This window comes from Saccopteryx leptura, chromosome 2 (genome assembly GCF_036850995.1).
Source record: "Saccopteryx leptura isolate mSacLep1 chromosome 2, mSacLep1_pri_phased_curated, whole genome shotgun sequence".
Taxonomy (NCBI): Eukaryota; Metazoa; Chordata; class Mammalia; order Chiroptera; family Emballonuridae; genus Saccopteryx; species Saccopteryx leptura.
The window spans coordinates 43,967,015-43,985,912 of record NC_089504.1 but is presented as its reverse complement, the minus strand read 5'-3'; the positions used below and the strand labels follow the sequence as shown (position 1 = coordinate 43,985,912).

Genomic DNA, 18,898 nt, shown 5'->3' with positions numbered 1-18,898 from the left:
TCAAATGTCAAAATGATTTGGAGATGTTTTCTCTGAATCTATGTACTGTAATTGATCAATGTCAGCCCATTAAAATTAATTGTCTAAATAAAAATTTTTAAAAATATCCCTTAAAAACATTTTGGTTGGTTTTCTTAGTGTACAATTATATCAAGTCCTGAACGTGATACTGTCAACCTCTTGCTTTTTTTTCTTTCCATGATACCATATTTCATCAAATCTACAATGCAAACAACTGCAAGACACACTATTTTTATATCACCAAGAAAGATAAAAAGCTGTCAAACTATGAAATGCTATCAATTGTAAAAACATATCCTGCCATTAAAGAGGATAAAATGTGGAAAAAAACAAGGTAAGTCTTACAAACAATGAAATATGGTAGATTTTCATCAGCATTTGTAATATACTAAACCTAAGTAATGACTGGGAGCACCTTTGTAATTTTTTTCTTTCCAAAGTGCCTTTTCAGTATGTATAGCACTGGCTTTTGTCCTTAATTATATCATATGTCAATGTTAAGAAAGTTAGAAACCTCTATTATATTTTAATTTAAATCAAGATGCAATTTTGCATTTTATTTATTTTTTTACTTTATTTTTCTGAAGTAAGAAGTGGGGAGGCAGACAGACTTCCGCATGCATCAGACTGGGATCCACCCGGCATGCCCACTAGGAGACAATGTTCTGCCCATCTGGGGCGTTGCTCTGTTGCAACTGGAGCCATTCTAGTGCCTGAGGCAAGGCTATGGAGCCATCCTCAGTGCCCAGGCCAACTTTGCTCCTATGGAGCCTTGGCTGCGGGAGGGGAAGAGAGAGATAAAGAGAAAGGAGAGGGGGGAAGGGTGGAGAAGCAGATGGGCGCCTCTCCTATGTACCCTGGCCGAGAATTGAACCTGGGACTTCAACACACCAGGCCGACGCTCTACCACTGAGCCAACTGGCCAAGGCCAATTTTGCTTTTTTTTTTTTTTTTTTTTTTTGTATTTTTCCGAAACTGGAAACGGGGAGAGACAGTCAGACAGACTCCCGCATGCGCCCGACCAGGATCCACCCGGCACGCCCACCAGGGGGCGACGCTCTGCCCCTCCGGGGCGTCGCTCTGTCGTGACCAGAGCCACTCTAGCGCCTGGGGCAGAGGCCAAGGAGCCATCCCCAGCGCCCCGGCCATCTTTGCTCCAATGGAGCCTTGGCTGCGGGAGGGGAAGAGAGAGACAGAGAGGAAGGAGAGGGGGAGGGGTGGAGAAGCAGATGGGTGCTTCTCCTGTGTGACCGGCCGGGAATCGAACCCAGGACCCCTTGCACGCCAGGCCGACGCTCTACCACTGAGCCAACCGGCCAGGGCCAATTTTGCATTTTATCAGGTGAGTTTCTGGCATCTACTGAAACAAATGAGTTTTTCTTTTTTTATATATATTAATTTGGCACATGATGTTAGTACAGTACACCATTTGGTTGTGAAGGGCAATTTCTTTAGGATTTCCACATGAGTAGACATGTCCTATAATTTCATTTTGGTGTTTACCTTTTCAGATTAAGAAATAGTTGAAAACAAATGTGCAACAACAGGAAAAAATACACAATGGTATATGCCCTTAAATATTATTCACATTAAAAATCATATTATAGAATAATATTTAACAACTGTCAGTGTTTGTGATATCTTGAGAAAAGCTAGCAACAAAAGGATATGTATAAACATAACATAATACTTCTAAAATAAATCTTTTCATTATTTCCAATATGTATAAACAAGCATAAAAAATAAAATCAAACTCTGTCTATAACCAATTTTAAAATCAATTAAGCAATTTTCCCCATTTCTTTTTAAAGTATTTTAAGTTGACGTATATCTCTTAACAGACTATTTTTACTTCCAGAAAATATTAGAGCTCAACTCTAAAAGAAAAAAAATTAGGCATGACCAAGTGGTGGTGCAGTAGATAGAGCATCAGCCTGGGACTCAGAGGACCCAGGTTCAAAACCACAAGGTTGGCCCTGGCCGGTTGGCTCAGCGGTAGAGCGTCGGCCTGAAATGCGGGGGACCCGGGTTCGATTCCCGGCCAGGGCACATAGGAGAAGCGCCCATTTGCTTCTCCACCCCCACTCCCTCCTTCCTCTCTGTCTCTCTATTCCCCTCCCGCAGCCAAGGCTCCATTGGAGCAAAGATGGCCCGGGCGCTGGGGATGGCTCCTTGGCCTCTGCCCCAGGCGCTAGAGTGGCTCTGGTAGCGGCAGAGCGACGCCCCGGAGGGGCAGAGCATTGCCTCCTGGTGGGCAAAGCATCGCCCCTGGTGGGCGTGCCGGGTGGATCCCGGTCGGGCGCATGTGGGAGTCTGTCTGACTGTCTCTCCCCGTTTCCAGCTTCAGAAAAGTACAAAAAAAAAAAAAAAAACCCACAAGGTTGCCAGCTTGAGCACGGGTTTGCCAGTTTAAGCATAGGATCACAGACATGACCTCATAGTTGCTGGCTTGAGCCCAAAGGTTTCTGGCTTGAAGCCCAAGGTTGCTGGCTTGAGCCCAAGGTCACTGGCTTGAGCCCAAAGTTGCTAGCTTGAGCAAGGGGTCACTGGCTCTGCTGGAACCCCCCAGTCAAGGCACATATGAGGAAGCAATCAATGAACAACTAAGGTGCTGAAACAAAGAATTGATGCTTCTCATCTATCTCCCTTCCTGTCTGTCCTTCTCTTTCTGTTTTGCTAAAAACAAAAACAAAAACAAAAACAAAAAAAATGAGGACTAGAAAATACTAGCTGGACTTCTACCAAGGAGACAGAAATCCAGGAGGAAATGAAAGGATATTTCACGTTAAGCCTCTTTGGCTTAATTTAGCTAGTTTTGGTATCTAATATGAGACATTCCCCTCACACTTAACACAATGTAATGGTAAACAGGACTTGAACAAGGCTTGCCATCCTGTGTCTTCCCCATGCCAGCCTGCCTTTTCATGTCTACTGCAAAAGAGGTGGCCACGATTTCTGGACACACAGTAGGAGCAAGAGAACTCTCAAAACTGCTGCTCATATGACCTTTGCATCTTCTTCGTTTTTTTCCTTTCTTATAGTAACTAGAAGTGTTCTTTTCGAGATACAAAGAAAATTTTAAAAACAAAACAAAACTAAGAATTTACTAATTTGAAACAATTCTAGACATCTGCTTCATGTCTAATCAAACAATTACAGATAAGAACAGAAGGGGCCTACCCTTCTCAGGAGCCCATGGAGCTCTACCTCCTCAGAGAATTTGTGTGTGTATTTTTACCAGGCATGAATGTCTGGTAAAAATAAAAAACAGAGACTAAGAAAGAAAGAGGGTAACTTCTGTAACAGGAAAAAAAACATGTTATTTAAAAAAATAAAATAGACAGAAACAGAAAATAATTCCACAAAAATAGCCAATAGTAAAAAAATAAATAAATACAGAATACTTGATATATAAGTATCTTAAGTTGAAATAATAGATTTGAAAAGTAGATCATGTAAAGAATTTATCTTTCTTCCTAAATGTTCGATGAGAAGTTATCCTGTATTCAAACATAAGGAAAATGTCACTGACTCTACAAAGTAAAACTGAAATTAATAACAATGATTTGAATTTTAAAATCCAACCACTCAAAACTGAAAATCGTCAATTTTGATGTTATCAGGTAAAGATAACATCTGCCTTATTCAGTCTGAGATGCTGAGCCTGGGACATATAGTAAAGGCACCCCATGGACACATACTGAATGTGCCAGGCACTTTTAAAGTTACCATCTCATGTAAACGCTCCATATACTCCATGCTCCCCCTTTCTGACAAATAAGGAAGCTTGGGCTCACACACATTAGTCATACATAGGCCTATATAATAGAGCTGGTGTTCACACCCAAGCCTGCCTGATTGCAAAGACTATGATACCACACATATTATTTACCCTTTGATGTAACCATCACATAGATCTCAAACAAACCATTTCCCTTCATAAAATTAATATAGAGAAACCGAAATTCATGAACATGTTAATGTCTTTTCCTTAGTGGAGGTACTTGATTTTTCCAGAGAAATGTATGTGCATAAATTTACTACACACAAACATTCATAAATAAAATTTAAAACAGACCCTGGCCAGCTGGCTCAGAGGTCAAGTGTCGACCTGAGTGTGGATGTCCCAGTTTGATTCCCAGTCAGGGCACACAGGATCTGAATCTCCAACCCTACCTCTCCTCTTTCTCTCTCTCTCCCTCTCTCCCCTTCCCGCAGACATGGCTTGAATGGTTTGAGCAAGTTGACCCAGGGTGCTGAGGATGGCTCCATTGCCTTGCCTTAGGTGCTAAAATAGTTTAGTTGCCAAGGAACAGAGCAGTATCCCCAGATAAACACAGCATCAGCCCCAACAGGGATTGCAGGGTAGATCCCAGTTGGGGTGCATGTGGGAGTCTGTTTCTCTGCCTCCCTACCTCTCACTTAAAAAAAAAGTTCACACTGATCTTTATACAGTCTTGGTATGTGAACTTGGTAAGACTGAGTAGTATATAAAAGTCATTTTGAAAACAATAAGACAAACCAAATATACTAGGTCAAATACCCTCCAACCTCATCTCAACTTGGTGTGGTTAAAGAAAAAAAAAATGCATGAAGGTATCAGAGTTGATCATGCCTGAAAATATGATGGCAAAGGATAGCTTTTCCTCCTTGATGAACGTAAATTTTATCTTCAATTATTCCTTCCAAATATAACTATATTCTATTTGTTAATATTTTTATTAAAAAGTATATGATTAAAGAAAGAGAATATACAAGTCTATAAAACCAAATAGTACCTACTGAGACTGTTCAAATACACTGTAATATTATATTACATATAATATTTTTAAGATCTCAAAATAAGAGATCAATGTTTAGACTTTACCTTTCTCGCATCTGATCTTGCTGGAACATAAATATAATGCCCCAAACGAGTATCAAACGGCACAGTAGACGGTCTCTTTTCGGGTATCCTGACACCTGGCCCGTCTCCACAAGTTTCCTTAGCTGAAGAAGTCATCAACTGGTTCAGTTTTGCTAGTTCTTCACTCAGTTGATCCACAAGAAGTTGTTGTTCTATTATTTTTTCACTCTATGTAGAAGAGAGATGAGAATTTTAAAAATAGGGATCCTCCACACATGTATAGGTATCAATAAAAAATAAACTGTAACTGTACATCGGCCAAAATCACAACTACCTTTACAGTACAGTTAGACCTCATTTATCCAAAGACTAGCCTTCTGGTGTTCACAAGTATCTAGGACTGCTCTGAGTGATAAACACTTTTGAAAAGTAAGCAGCACCAAACACAGCATAGAATTAAATACTAAAAGAAAAAAAAAAAGACCCCATTCACTGTGATTGGTTGATTTGTCAACCTGAAGCACTCTGATTAGCTGATCTTTATAAAAGTATGGACTTTCTGAGTGAAATCCTAGAAGTAACAAGAGACAAGAAAGTTGAAAAGTGGAGGTAGAACCGCAGATAGCAGAGGTGGCAGCAAAAGAGAAAGTGGCTGCAGGTGCAATGAAGTTTCTGAAAGCCTTCACTCAGTGGGAAAGAAAGCCCAATGCACAGAGATAGAAGACAAGCAACTGATAGTCCTGGGAGAAAATGAACTTGGAAATCAAAGGCCAGATAGATACACTGTATACGGGGGCAGGGAACGGGAACTCTGCCTGTGTATGGAGTTTAGCTGTTTACATTATCCCCTAAATAAAATTTTAAAATATATCGTATCCAGAAAGCTCTAACATCAATCTTTGTTTTATAAGCACAAAATCATGTAAGCAAAAATCATGTTAAGATGTCCTTCATCTTAACATTTCACATGTACCAAAAATGTTTAAAAAGGAAAAAAGAACTGAAGTTTCATTGTGTGTTAAAATGCTGAGCTATAAAAATGCAACCTTATTTAAAAGTCATGCATACAGATAATTAAAATTTACAACAAAATGGCATATAAATTGAGGGTGGGTGTTAAATGGAGTCTATACACTGGAATAAAGGTAAAAATACCAATTAATATTAGACTTTACTAAGGAAAGGGTACATAGTATACTTTCTTGGACAGCCATTACAAAAAGAGTTCAAGTATAACTTCTAAGCTAATGAAGTAAAAATTAAAAAATACACAATCCAAAAAAAACGGTAAGAGGAGAAAATGAAACAGAGCAGATAGCAATGAAGGGATTATAACCAAAATATAACTATGTTATATTCATTAATGAACTAAGTAATTCAATTAAAATATAAAGACTGTCAGAGAAGTCTATAAAATTATTTAACCTGCTGCTTACAAGAAACAGAACTAAAATAGTTTAAAATTATTTAACCTGCTCCTTACAAGAAACAGAAAGGTTAACAATAAGATGAAAGAAGAGACACCATTAACATGACCAACTTTTTTACAATGAAAAGGAGGACAAAAATAAATTGAAGAAAATATCGTAAATAAAAGAAACATTTTATTCATTGCAACAATAATACACTATAATGATAAATGCATAAAAAACAGTTGTAATATTTTATATTGTAATTATGCTTACATGCCTATTAATTTTTAATAATAATTGTAAGAAAAAAGTACTTATTTAGATACAAATACGTCACATCACACGCAATGGATCGACTTTGCATCAATCGAATACAGACATTTACAGGTTAGTCTTCCAATATCAAAAAGGAGGACATGTAGGAGGACACTTTTCAAGAGGATGGCACGTACAAAAGAACGACTGTCCTCTCTAAAGGAGGACGATTGGTCACCTTAGAAACCATGTAAATGTTAATCACAAGATAGCTGGCTTAGGTAAACTCATATCAAAGTGAACTTTAAGGCAAAAATCATGACAAGAGATAAAAAGAAGGGAAAATTATTTTTTTAAAAGGTCAACACACTAGAATGATGTAATAATTCTACATTTCTATGTACTTAAACTTTCAATATATAATGCAAAAATTGTCAGTAGTTCATGGAGAAGAAAAATTCAAAATCACAGTGGGAAATTTTAACATCACTCTAAATTGCTGATGTAGGCCCTGGCCAGTTGGCTCAGTGGTAGAGCGTCGGCCTGGCGTGTGGGAGTCCCAGGTTCGATTCCCGGCCAGGGCACACAGGAGAAGCGCCCATCTGCTTCTCCACCCCTCCCCTTCTCCTTCCTCTCTGTCTCTCTCTTCCCCTCCTGCAGCCAGGGCTCCACTGGAGCAAAGTTGGCCTGGGCGCTGAGGATGGCTCTGTGGCCTCTGCCTCAGGCGCTGGAATGGCTCTGGTTGCAGCAGAGCAACGCCCCAGATGGGCAGAGCGTCGCCCCCTGGTGGGCATGCCGGGTGGATCCCGGTCGGGCGCATGCGGGAGTCTGTCTGACTGCCTTCCCGTTTCCAACTTCAGAGACTGATGTAACAAAAAGACCCCAACAAATGAGTAAAAATATAGATTTGAATAATGGGATTAACAGAATTAACAGCACCCAATGATTGCAGAATATACATTCTTTTCAAGTACATCGGTATTATCTATAAAAACCGTCCTCATACTGAGCCATAAAGGAAGTTTCAACATGTTCAAAGGACTGAAATCATAGGGACCACAATGCAATTAAGCTAAAAATTAACTTTTAAAAATCCTCCATGTGTTGGAAATAACCCACAGGTCAAAGAAAAAAAGTCACAATAAAAATTAGGAATTACTGGGGGCTGGGGAAGGGGAGTAAAGAGGGACAAGTATGTGGTGACAGAGTGATTTGACTTTGGGTGATGAGTACACAATACAACCAACAGTTCAAATATTATAGAGATATTTACCTGAAATCTATGTACTCTTTTTAAATTCATTTTAGAGAGAAGGGGGGGGGGAGAGAGAGACAGAGAAAGAGAGAGAGAGAGAGAGAGAGAGAGAGAGAGAGAGAAAGAAAGGGGGGAGGAGCAGGAAGCATCAACTCCCATATGTGCTTTGACCAAACAAGTGCAGGGTTTCAAACCAGGGACCTCAGCGTTTCAGGTCGATGCTTTATCCACTGCGCCACCACAGGTCAGGCAATTTACGTACTCTTATTCATCAATGTCACCCTATTAAATTTTCTAAATAAAATAAATAAATAAGGGAATATTTTGAGCTGAATGTGGAATGCAGGTAAAGACAAGCTTAGATTAAGAGTGGCTGGATGTGCTCAAACTGTCTGTGTAGACAATGTGGTCTATGTTGGACATCTGCCTCCCTTCTGGCAGTCTGAAATTTTAGTACATGCTGGGAAGAGAGTGCCTTATTGACTAGCCTTCAATAAAAACTGTAGGCACTAAGTCTGTTTCTTTCTTTAAATTATTTTAAAATTGATTTGAGAGAGAGAGAGAGAGAGAGAGAAAGACAGGAACATTGATCTGTTCCTGTATGTGCCCTGACTAGGGATCGAACTAGGTCAGCACTTGAGTCTCTTTTGAGTTTCCCTGGTAAACAAATTTTCTCACGTGTTGTCACAGTCATTGATGGAGGAATTAAGCATACTCATGTGACTCCACTGGGAGACAACTCCAGACTTTGCTCTATGTGCCTTTTTTTTCTCTTTGCTCATCATGGCTCTCCTTTCACTATAATAAATCTTAGCCATGACTATGACTATATGCTGAGTCCCCTTGGTGATCATCCAACCTGGGGGTGGTCTTGGGGACCCCAGACACAACAATACATTGTAACCAAGAAAGAAAAAAAGTTTATTCCAGGAATGCAAGACTGGTTTAAAACTAGAACTATTGATATCAATATAATTAACCACATTAACAAAATAAGAGAAAATTCACGATAAAGGAAAAATATTTGATAAAAGTCAATAGCCAGTCATAATAAAAACTCTCAGCAAAGAAATTTTCCTTGGTTTGATAAGAGATAAAAAATATCCACAGCTAGCATGATACTTAATACTGAAAACTATTCCTCTATGATTGGAAACAAGACAAGGAGGCTTGCTATCACCACCTGTATCCAATCCTCTATTGAAGATTTCAGCCAATGACGAATGGTAAGAAAAAGAAATAAAGGGTTTAAGGATTACACAGGAAGAAATAAAACTATCATCATCTGCAGATGATACAATTATAATTAAAAATCCAAAAGAATTTACAGAAATATTAGAATTAAAATGTAAATTTAGTAAGGTTGCTGGGTATATCAAAATACAAAAATCAATACATTTACACATACCAACAACAATTAAGAAAATGAAATTTTAAATGAGATACCACCTCACACCAGTCAGAATGGCACTTGACAAAACAACACATGATAGGTGCTGGCGAGGATGTGGAGAAAGGGGAACCCTCCTGCACTGCTAGTGGGAATGCAGACTGGTGCAGCCACTGTGGAAAACAGTATGGAAATTCCTCAAAAATAAAAATGGAACTGCCTTTTGACCCAGCCATCCCACTTATAGGAATATATCCCAAGAACACCATATCACTGACTCAAAAAAAAAAAAGCACCCCCATGTTTATGACAGCATTGTTCACAATAGCGAAGATCTGGAAACAGCCCAAGTGTCCGTCAGTGGACGAGTGGGTTAAAAAGCTGTGGTACATATATACAATAAAATACTATGAGGCCATGAAAAAGAAGGAAATATTACCTTTTGCAACAACATGGATGGACCTGGAAACTATTATGTTAAGTGAAATAAGCCAGACAGAGAAAGAAAAATATCATATGACCTCACTCATTTGAGGAATCCAAGAAACAATGTGAACTGAGGAACGGAATAGAGACAGAGGAGGGATCAAAGGGACCAGAGGGAAAGAGGACAGAGGGAAAGGGGATGATAGGATGGGATAAACCTGAAGGGAAGAGGGGAGAAAGATGTTGGGAAGGGGGGAAAAAAGAAAAGAAAAAGAAAATGAAATTTTTAAAAGACTTTAGTCACATAAAAAAACCAAGTGCCTAGGAATGAGTCTAACAAAAGGTGTGCAGTACTTCTGCACGCGCGCGCGCACACACATACAAAACATTATTGAGGAAAACCAAATGAAACCTAAATAAATGAAGAAAAACACCATGTGCATGACTCACAAACAAAAGATGTCAATTTTTTTCCAAATGGACCTATAAATTTAACACAATCTCAACCAAAATCACAAAAAGTTGTAGTTTTTTTCTTGGGGGGGGGCCTTAACAGCTGATTCTAAAATTTATATGGGACAACCAAGACAGTCTTAGAGTCTTAGAGGCTAGGGGAACAAAGCAAAAAGCCTTGCTCTACTAAATAACTAGACTTATATTGAACCTGCAATAAACAAGAAATGAGATATCAGCTCAAGGATAGACACAAACCAAGGATACAACAGAAGTTCCAGAAACAGACAATAAATTCAGGTATGAATGACCCTGACTAATCATAAAGATAGCATTCAGAACAGTGGTGAAAGGATGGTCTTTTCAATAAATGGTGATAGGACAGACGGACACATACACGGAAGAAAAAACTGACATTTACTTTATCCCGTATTGCAAAAATCAATTACAGAAGTACTGTAGAGCTAAATGTTAAAGTCAAAACAATAAGTTCCTAGAAGATAATATAGAAAACACCCTCCAAAGAAAGGCTTTTCAGAGCACAAACATCAGTAACCATAAAAAAAAAAGATTGTTGAATTTGATTGCAATATGTCTTTTCATCAAAAGACGTCATATAGAATAAAAAGCCAGAGAAGGGAAAAAATATTTCAAACCGTTTAATTGACAAAAAGCTCACACCAAGAATACATAGGGTGGACAAAAGTAGAGTTTCAGTTCTACGAAAAAATATATAATACAAGAATAAAACTGATGCAAGAATAAACTGTGTTTTCTGTACTCAAAACTGTACACCTACTTTGCCCACCCCTGTATAACAAACTTCTGCAAATTAAAAGACAGAGTCCAACAGAAAAACAAGCAAGAAACTTGAGGATTTTGCAAAAAAAAGATAACCAAATAGCCAAAACCATGAAAAAGTGCTCACCTTCAAGTCATCAGGCAAATGCAAATTTAACCACAAGATGACAGTACTATACACTTACCTGATTGTCTAAGGTTTAAAAATTAACAATAAATGTTGGGGTGATCATTTCATAAATTATATAAATGTCTAATCACTATGTTGTACACCTGAAATAATACCGTATGTCAACTGTAATTGAAAAATAATTTTTAAAAACCAACAAAATGTTGGTAAGCATGTGGAGTAGCAAGAATGCTTTTTTTTTTTTTTAAGAAATTAAACTTACTGGAGTGATATTGGTCCATATGAACACATAGGTTTCAGGTGTATATCTCTATAATATGTGAACTATTCACTGCATTGTGTGCCCATCACACAAAGTCAAATCACTTTCTGTCACCATATATCTGGCCCTCCCCTCCCCCCTGCTCCCTCCGGTAACCACCTCACTTTTGTCTATGCCTATGAGTCAGTCTGTATCCCACATGTAATTGAAATCATATATGATAGTTCTTAGCTTTTTCTGGTTGACTTATTTCACTTATCATAATATTCTCAGGGTCCATCCATGTTGTCACAAATGGCAGTATTTCATTATTTCTTATAGCTGAGTAGTGTTCCATCATATATATGTACTGCATTCTTTTTTTATCCAATCCTCTATCGAGGGACACTGGTTGTTTCCATGTCTTGGCCACCGTGAATAATGAGGAATGCTTACACAGGGCTGGTGCCAGTATAAATTGGAAAACAGTTTGGTATTATTTACTTAAATTGAAAATTCACCTACCCTATGATCTAGGCACAAACCTGAAAGAAATGTATGTGTGTGTACACCCAGAGATGTGTCTATGAATATTCATGGAGAAAAAATGTTCATCAACACTAGAACAGAAAAATTGTGATATATTCATACATTGAAATTCATAGAGCTATAAAACTAAACAAACTACCGTTACACACAACAACATGGATAAATCAAAAGAAACAAAATACTCAATAAAACATCGAGATATTAAAGAACATACATGAATGATTAAATTTACAAAAAATCCAAAAAAACTGTCAAGTTCAGGGAGTCATAGCAAGACCACAAAGCTAAGCGAGGAAATGACTACTATCAAAGGAGAGTTGCTCGCTCTGAGAAAAGGGGATGAAGGACTCCTCAGGGGCTGACAGTTTGCTATTTCTTGGCCTGGTGGTAGTCACCTGGCTGTTCTCTTTTTTGAAAAATCACTGAACAATACAGTTTGTTTTGTATATGCTTTATGTTTTTTAAAATTATTACAGAGTTAGAAGGGTTAAAAAAGAAAACAAAAAATAATGTCGAATCAAAATCTAATTTTTGCTGGCTCTGATTATTTCTCAGGGGGTTAGTTACTCCCTGGTAGAAAACTTACTAAGACTTTATATGAAATTTACTGTGGGGGAATCAGAGGAGGTTTCACAGCCAGAACATATATTTAGGGACATAGTGTGTTACTCTGCAGACATATCCATGTTAAGAACAGAAAAGCTAAAACAGAGATTTTGAAAGATTTAACCAAAGTTAACAAGTAAATCACTGATGAAATATAAAAGGATAATCGAATAAATTTAAAAGCTTAACATAAATGTTTACCATCCAACTCTTTTTTTAATATGTGACTTTTATTTTCAATTTCAGCATTACTTATTATGACAACAGAAGCCCTTCAGAGCAAAGGAACTGCTGGAACTGTGTGCTGGCCCAGTGAATACTTCCAGCAACCCCATGCTCAAGCTGAATGAGCCCATGCTCAAGTTGGGGACCTTGGGGTTTGGAACCTTGGTCCTCTGTGTCCCAGTCTGATGCTCTATCCACTGCGTCACCGCCTGGTCAGGCACAAATATTCTTTATTTAAACAACCAAATGCATTTTTTTATTAAGTGAGAGGAGGGAAGGTGGAGAGACACACTTCCACATGTGCCCTGACTGGGATCCACCCTGCAAGCACCCTATGGGGCGATGCTCTGCCCATCTGGAGCTGTTGCCCCACATAACTGGCCCAGTTACGTGATTTTATAGATGACAAACATGGAATTTCCAAAGAGGGTAGAAATAACGCTGCACCAAAGACTGCACACTCTTGTTCATCAAAATATAAGATTCACTTCCTCCCAGCAAATAACATAGAACTGGAATTTCTGCAGCTGGTGGCAACCAGACACTATTTGCTCCTTAAGGGACTTAAGAGTGGGCTCACTCCAGTGACAGGGCCACAAAAGCACTGTATTATTTTCATCACTACCGACTGTCCAGCTTTGACAATATCATACTGCCTATTCACCTTAGCAAACAATGGAAGGGAAAAGTATGAAGAAAAAAATAATGTAAGTTAAGCTAACAATAAAAACATTTTCCCTTAGCACCGATTTAGGGAAAAAACTGTAATAATTCTTCTAGGTACCTGTATTTAGAGCTCTTCAACTGAAACCTATTTTTGTAAATATCTGCATTTATGGTTTTTTTGTTTTTGTTTTTGTTTTTTTTTGTATTTTTCTGAAGTTGGAAACGGGGAGACAGACAGACTCCCACATGCGCTGAACCGGGATCCACCCGGCACGCCCACCAGGGGGCGACGCTCTGCCCATCTGGGGCGCCACTCCACTGCATCCAGAGCCACTCTAGCGCCCAAGGCAGAGGCCACAGAGCCATCCCCAGCGCCCAGGCCAACCCGGCTCCAATGGAGCCCTGGCTGCAGGAGGGGAAGAGAGAGACAGAGAGGAAGGAGAGGGGGAGGGGTGGAGAAGCAGATGGGCACTTCTCCTGTGTGCCCTGGCCAGGAATTGAGCCCAGGACTCCGGCACGCCAGGCCGACGCTCTACCACTGAGCCAACCGGCCAGGGCCTGCATTTATCATTTAAATGCTACTGTATTTAGTTAGGTACTAGTCCAACTAATTCTATAGAGCTAAATGCATTAAGAATCTCTACCTGCAATCTATTCACTTTTTGTGCTTCTTTCAAAGATACAACATATCCTTTGTTTTCCTGCATCACCATTTGCAATTGATTCTTGACTTTCGTGACCTCCTGATCCTTCTGATTTAATGCTACTTCAGCAGCAGCCAGAGTACGCTGGGAGGAGGGAAAGAAAGCATGAGAGATTCACCATGGAAAATACTCAAGAGAGAGTACACATAATAACACAAAAGCAGTGATCTAATGGCACCTTGATAATGTCTGAAAATTTTTCTTACGCTATTTATTTTCAATGTATTTTCTGGCTTCCTTATAAGAAAGGCAGAAACAGTTGAGAGGACCTATCATTGCTATAATACAAGAATTATCATAAAGATTAGAAGATTCTCCTGATTTTCATTTCTTGCCGATTAAAATGAAAACCAGTTATTCAGGTTCTGGAGTACATTCAATAAAATTATTACAAGTTTGCTGGAATTGCCATGGGATTTTAATGTGGGTTCTTAAAAAGAAAAGGTCACATTGCCAAAGTGACCTTCAGAATATGAGAATGCATTTGAGCCCTGGCCTGTTAGCTCAATCGGTTAAGAGCATCATCCTGAAACAACAAGGTTGCAGATTTGATCCCCGGTCAGGGCAGCACACAACGGAAGCAACCGATGAATGCATGACTGAATGGAACAAGGAATGTTTCCCTTCCCTTCTTTCTCTTTTCTCTCTCCCTTCCTCTCTCTGCCTCTAAAAAAATCAACCCTGGCCGGATAGCTCAGTTGTTTGAAGCACTGCCCCAGTGCAGAGGTTGCTGGTTCAATTCCCCAGTCAGGGCACAAATAGGAGTAGCTTGATGTTCCTGTCTCTCTTGCTTCCTGCCTCTCTCAAAGAAAAATAAAATGCATATATGGGCCCTGGCTGGTTGGCTCAGTGATAGAGCATCAGTCTGGCATGTGGATGTCCTGGGTTTGAGTCCTGGTCAGGGCACACAGAAGCAGCAACCATCTGCTTCTCCACCCCTCCCCCTTCTTCCTCTCTCCTCTCCTGTAGCCATGGCTTGATTAGTTCAAGCAAGTTGGCCCCAGTACTGAGGATGGCTCCATGGCCTCTACCTCAGGCACTAAAAATAGCTCAGCTGCTGAGCAACAGAGCAACAGCTCCAGATGGGCAAAGCATCACCTTATAGAGTGCTTGCCGGGTGGATCCCAGTCAGGGAGCATGTGGAAGTCTGTCTCTCTGCCTTCTCTCCTCTCACTTCATATAAAAAAATGCATTTGGATGTTTAAATAAAGAATATTTGTGCCTGACCAGGTAGTGGCGCAGAGGATAGAGCATCGGACTGGGACACAGAGGACTCAGGTTCAAAACCCTGAGGTCGCCAGCTTGAGCGCAGGCTCACTCAATTTGAGTATGGGCTCACCAGCTTGAGCACAGGCTCACCAGCTTGAGCACGGGGTCACTGGCTTGAGCATGGAATCACAGGCATGACCCCATGGTCACTGGCTTAAACCCAAAGGTCCGCTGGCTTAAAGCCCAAGGTCTCTGGCTTGAGCAAGGAGTCACTTGCTCTGCTATAGCCCCCCAGTTAAGGCAGATACAAGAAAGCAATCAATGAACAACTAAGGAGCTGCAACAAAGAATTGATGTTTCTCATCTCTCCCCCTTCCTGTTTGTCCCTATCTGTGCCTCTCTCTGACTCTCTTGCTGTCTCTGTCAAAAAAAAAAAAAAGAATATTTGCTGACTACAAACTTTCTCTAAGAAGATATGAATTTTGAAAACCTATGAAAATATAATAGTTTCCTAAGTTTCTAGTGAATTATGTCTATTTTAAAATAAATTGGAATATGCAGTAATGCTTTTAAAATAATCTTAAAAGAAAATTAATACTTGTCAAAAGTCTACTTCATGCTAGATTGTGACTTAATATTTTTAAAATATCTCTCTGAACAAACGTATTCTTTTTCAGGAAGAAACTAAAGCTGGCTGACACTGAAACCTCTTCCCAAAATGAGTCAGTGGATAAACCAAACTCCTGACATTCAACCCCAGGGTCTATGTGGATCCAAAACCTAAGCTACAGGAAAAGACAAGAACGTGTGGTTGGTTTATAAAAACAAGAGTTCACTTTACAAATAAGATTTTACTCACAAAAAAGCAGAGTACGTGTGCACCTCCTCAGGCAGCGGCACGGAGGGAGCTAGGCCCCGGCACTGGGCCCCAGGGACTGAGGCCAGCCTCGACTTCGCCACAGGCTGACAACAGGGTTTCGTGCAAGCCCTTCTCTTCTCTGCTTGGGATCCTCAAATGACCAAGTGAGCGGGAACACATGACCCTGATGGTCCTTATAACCCTATATGTTTATATAACCTCTGTGACTTCTCTCGTATAAAACAAGCTATAACTGTAAGTCTCAGTAGTTAATATTTCCATCGGCAGAGGCGGATTTAACGGCGGGCATACCAGGTGCACACCCTGGGCCCCAACTTCTGAAGGGCCCCACAAAACTCCAACTTTACACTTTTTTCTAATGATACCAAGTTTGGTTTCATATGTGCAAATTTAACATTAATAGTACATAATATTTTTATTTATTTAAAAATATGGTTAACATGTATTTTTATTTTCCCTGTCTTCTTTCCTTTTTTTAAGGGGCCCAATATTCTGCACCCGGGGCCTCAACCAACCTTAATCTGCCTCTATCGGCAATCAGTATTTCATTTGAGAAGCTTACAACTGCTCTCCCTGTACTGCATATACTTTTACATATACTTTAAAACTGCAATTTTAGTTTATTATTTATTTTAAAATATTTAACTGTTGATTGATTATGTTAATATTCAGTTCTATTCTTATATTCAATATTAGGAATAAAAAAGCAGCAAAGTCTCTTAAGAGGTATTTATGAGGGGATGTGGTGTTCCAATAATTGACTAATGGTGATAATCAAGGTTATAACTTTATCTGAAAGTTTTGAAAAGGAGATAGTAATTCAAGGTGACACTTCCCTAGCAATTCACTATTATTCCATTTGTAAGAAGGCACACAATCTCACCTTAGCTAGGAAACTTTTAAAAAGAACTTACCTGCTTGCCTAACAGACTCAAGGAAGCAGGCTGAGCAAAGAGAATAGCTGTGCTTCTCTCCCCACAGACCCACCATCTCCCTAAGCAGATGAGTTCATCAAGATGCCTTCACAGTGACCCCGGGTATGTGGCCCTACATGACTACTGGGTTCAATCCTTTAGCTGCCACTGATGTATAACCTAGGCACAGGCAGGTAAAAAATAAATAAAAGGTGATAACAAGCTAAACTTTGTGAGGCTTACTAAAGTCATCCTCATCACTTTATGGGAATTAATGCTTTAAAAATCTTCACAACAACCTTACACGGTGGTTATTATTATCATTTCTGTTTTATAGATGGAGAAACTGAAGCACAGAGAGGTCAAGTGCTTTCCCAAGGTCACACAGCTAGTAAGCAGAGAAGCCAGGGTTCCACCCTTGGGTATTTGGTACTCATGTTCTTAACTACTGTGTTATTCTGCCTCTCACAGAAAATAAGAACAAAAATAGAAGTTTTAAAAGAATTTTTTGAAGAAACATCACAGGGAAATGATACCTATCATTTCTCTAGTTACTTTTCAGTGGTATCCAATGATAACTTGTCTTGCAAGACTGTAGACCCCAAAAAAGTAATCAGTTTTTTAAAACTGGGAAACACTGAATGCTACATCATTCACTTTGAGATTCATTAGCACTTTCAAAGTTCTAAGAAACCTGCTTGATTTTTGCAACCTAGCATTCCCCAAAACAACAGGACTGTGGTACTCTTTTCCATTAAGATTGTGAATATTCTGGGGAAGTCTTAATCTAGAGTACATAATCTAGAGAAGTTTAAATGTTAGCTCTCCGAGTAGCAGGTTTTATGAACTTCCAATTTCAGCCACCTTAGAGGCATAAAGGAAAAACACTCCCTATCACCAACTCTTATGTGTCCCAAAATTTGAGCTTCCGATGACCTGTTTCTCAGATCAATGAGAAAGGATAAATTAAGGCCTGCTCTACCTGGGAAAAAGACAGGGCAGAAGCAGTCTTAAAAACAAAAAAACAAAACAAACAAACATCTGCCTGACCTGTGGTGGTGCAGTGGATAAAGCATTGACCTGGAATACTGAGGTCACCAGTTTGGAGCCCTGGACTTGCCCAGTCAAGGCACACACGAGAAGCAACCACTATGAGTTGATACTTCCTTCTCCTCTCTCCTTTTTCTTTCTAATAAATAAAAATTTTTAAAAAACTGTTTAAAAAATCCATAATTTTAAAAGTATTGCTTTAAATGATAGTTAAATATCAAAAGTTTTGTAACAGAGCAGCAGTTCTAATGGTGTATGCAATCAAGATTTTCAGCATGTCTCTTAGATCCTCTCAGGGTGTCCATGAGGTCAAAATTATTGTCCTAATAATACTGAGACAATATTTGCCTTTCTCACCTCATTGATATTTGCACTGGTGATACAAAAACAATGATGGGTAAAAATGTTGGCTCTTAGCACAAATAAACGAAGTGTCACCAAACTGCACTAGTAGTCCCTGTATTCTTCACTGCCATGTGCTCAAAATACAAATGACAGTTTTATTCAAGAATATCTTGATGAAGCAATAAAATTATCTTATTAAATCTCAACCCTTGCATGTTTTTTAGTATTTTAAAGATAGTATTTATTCTAGAGAGAGGAGAGAGAGAGAGAGACAGGACAGGTAGGAGTAGGAAGCACCAACTCGTAGTTGTTTCTTGTCTGTGCCTTGACCAGGCAAGCCCAGGGTTTCAAACCAGCAACCTCAGCATTCCTGGTCCATGTTTTATCCACTGTGTCACCACAGGTCAGGCTTTCTTTAGTATTCTATGCGACAAAATTGAAGGTATGCATAAAGCAGTACTGCTACATATCAAAAGGCAACAGCTGTCTTTGTCAAACAACTTCATGCAGTTGTGAGTTG

The 18,898-nt window shown here is 39.3% G+C and overlaps 1 protein-coding gene and 1 non-coding gene across 5 annotated transcripts in view; one reads left to right on the top strand and one right to left on the bottom strand.

Annotated features, from left to right (window-relative positions):
• KIF27 (kinesin family member 27) overlaps positions 1-18,898 on the bottom strand; it is a 90,109-nt gene that overhangs the window by 54,712 nt on the left and 16,499 nt on the right. For all 4 annotated transcript variants that reach the window (XM_066367896.1, XM_066367898.1, XM_066367897.1 and 1 more), the window contains one exon: positions 4,889-5,095. In XM_066367896.1, the coding sequence (XP_066223993.1) occupies positions 4,889-5,095 (207 nt within the window). The remainder of the gene's footprint in view (positions 1-4,888; positions 5,096-18,898) is intronic.
• On the top strand, positions 1,995-2,070 carry TRNAF-GAA (transfer RNA phenylalanine (anticodon GAA)). The gene has a single exon. It is a non-coding gene; the product is annotated as a tRNA-Phe (tRNA).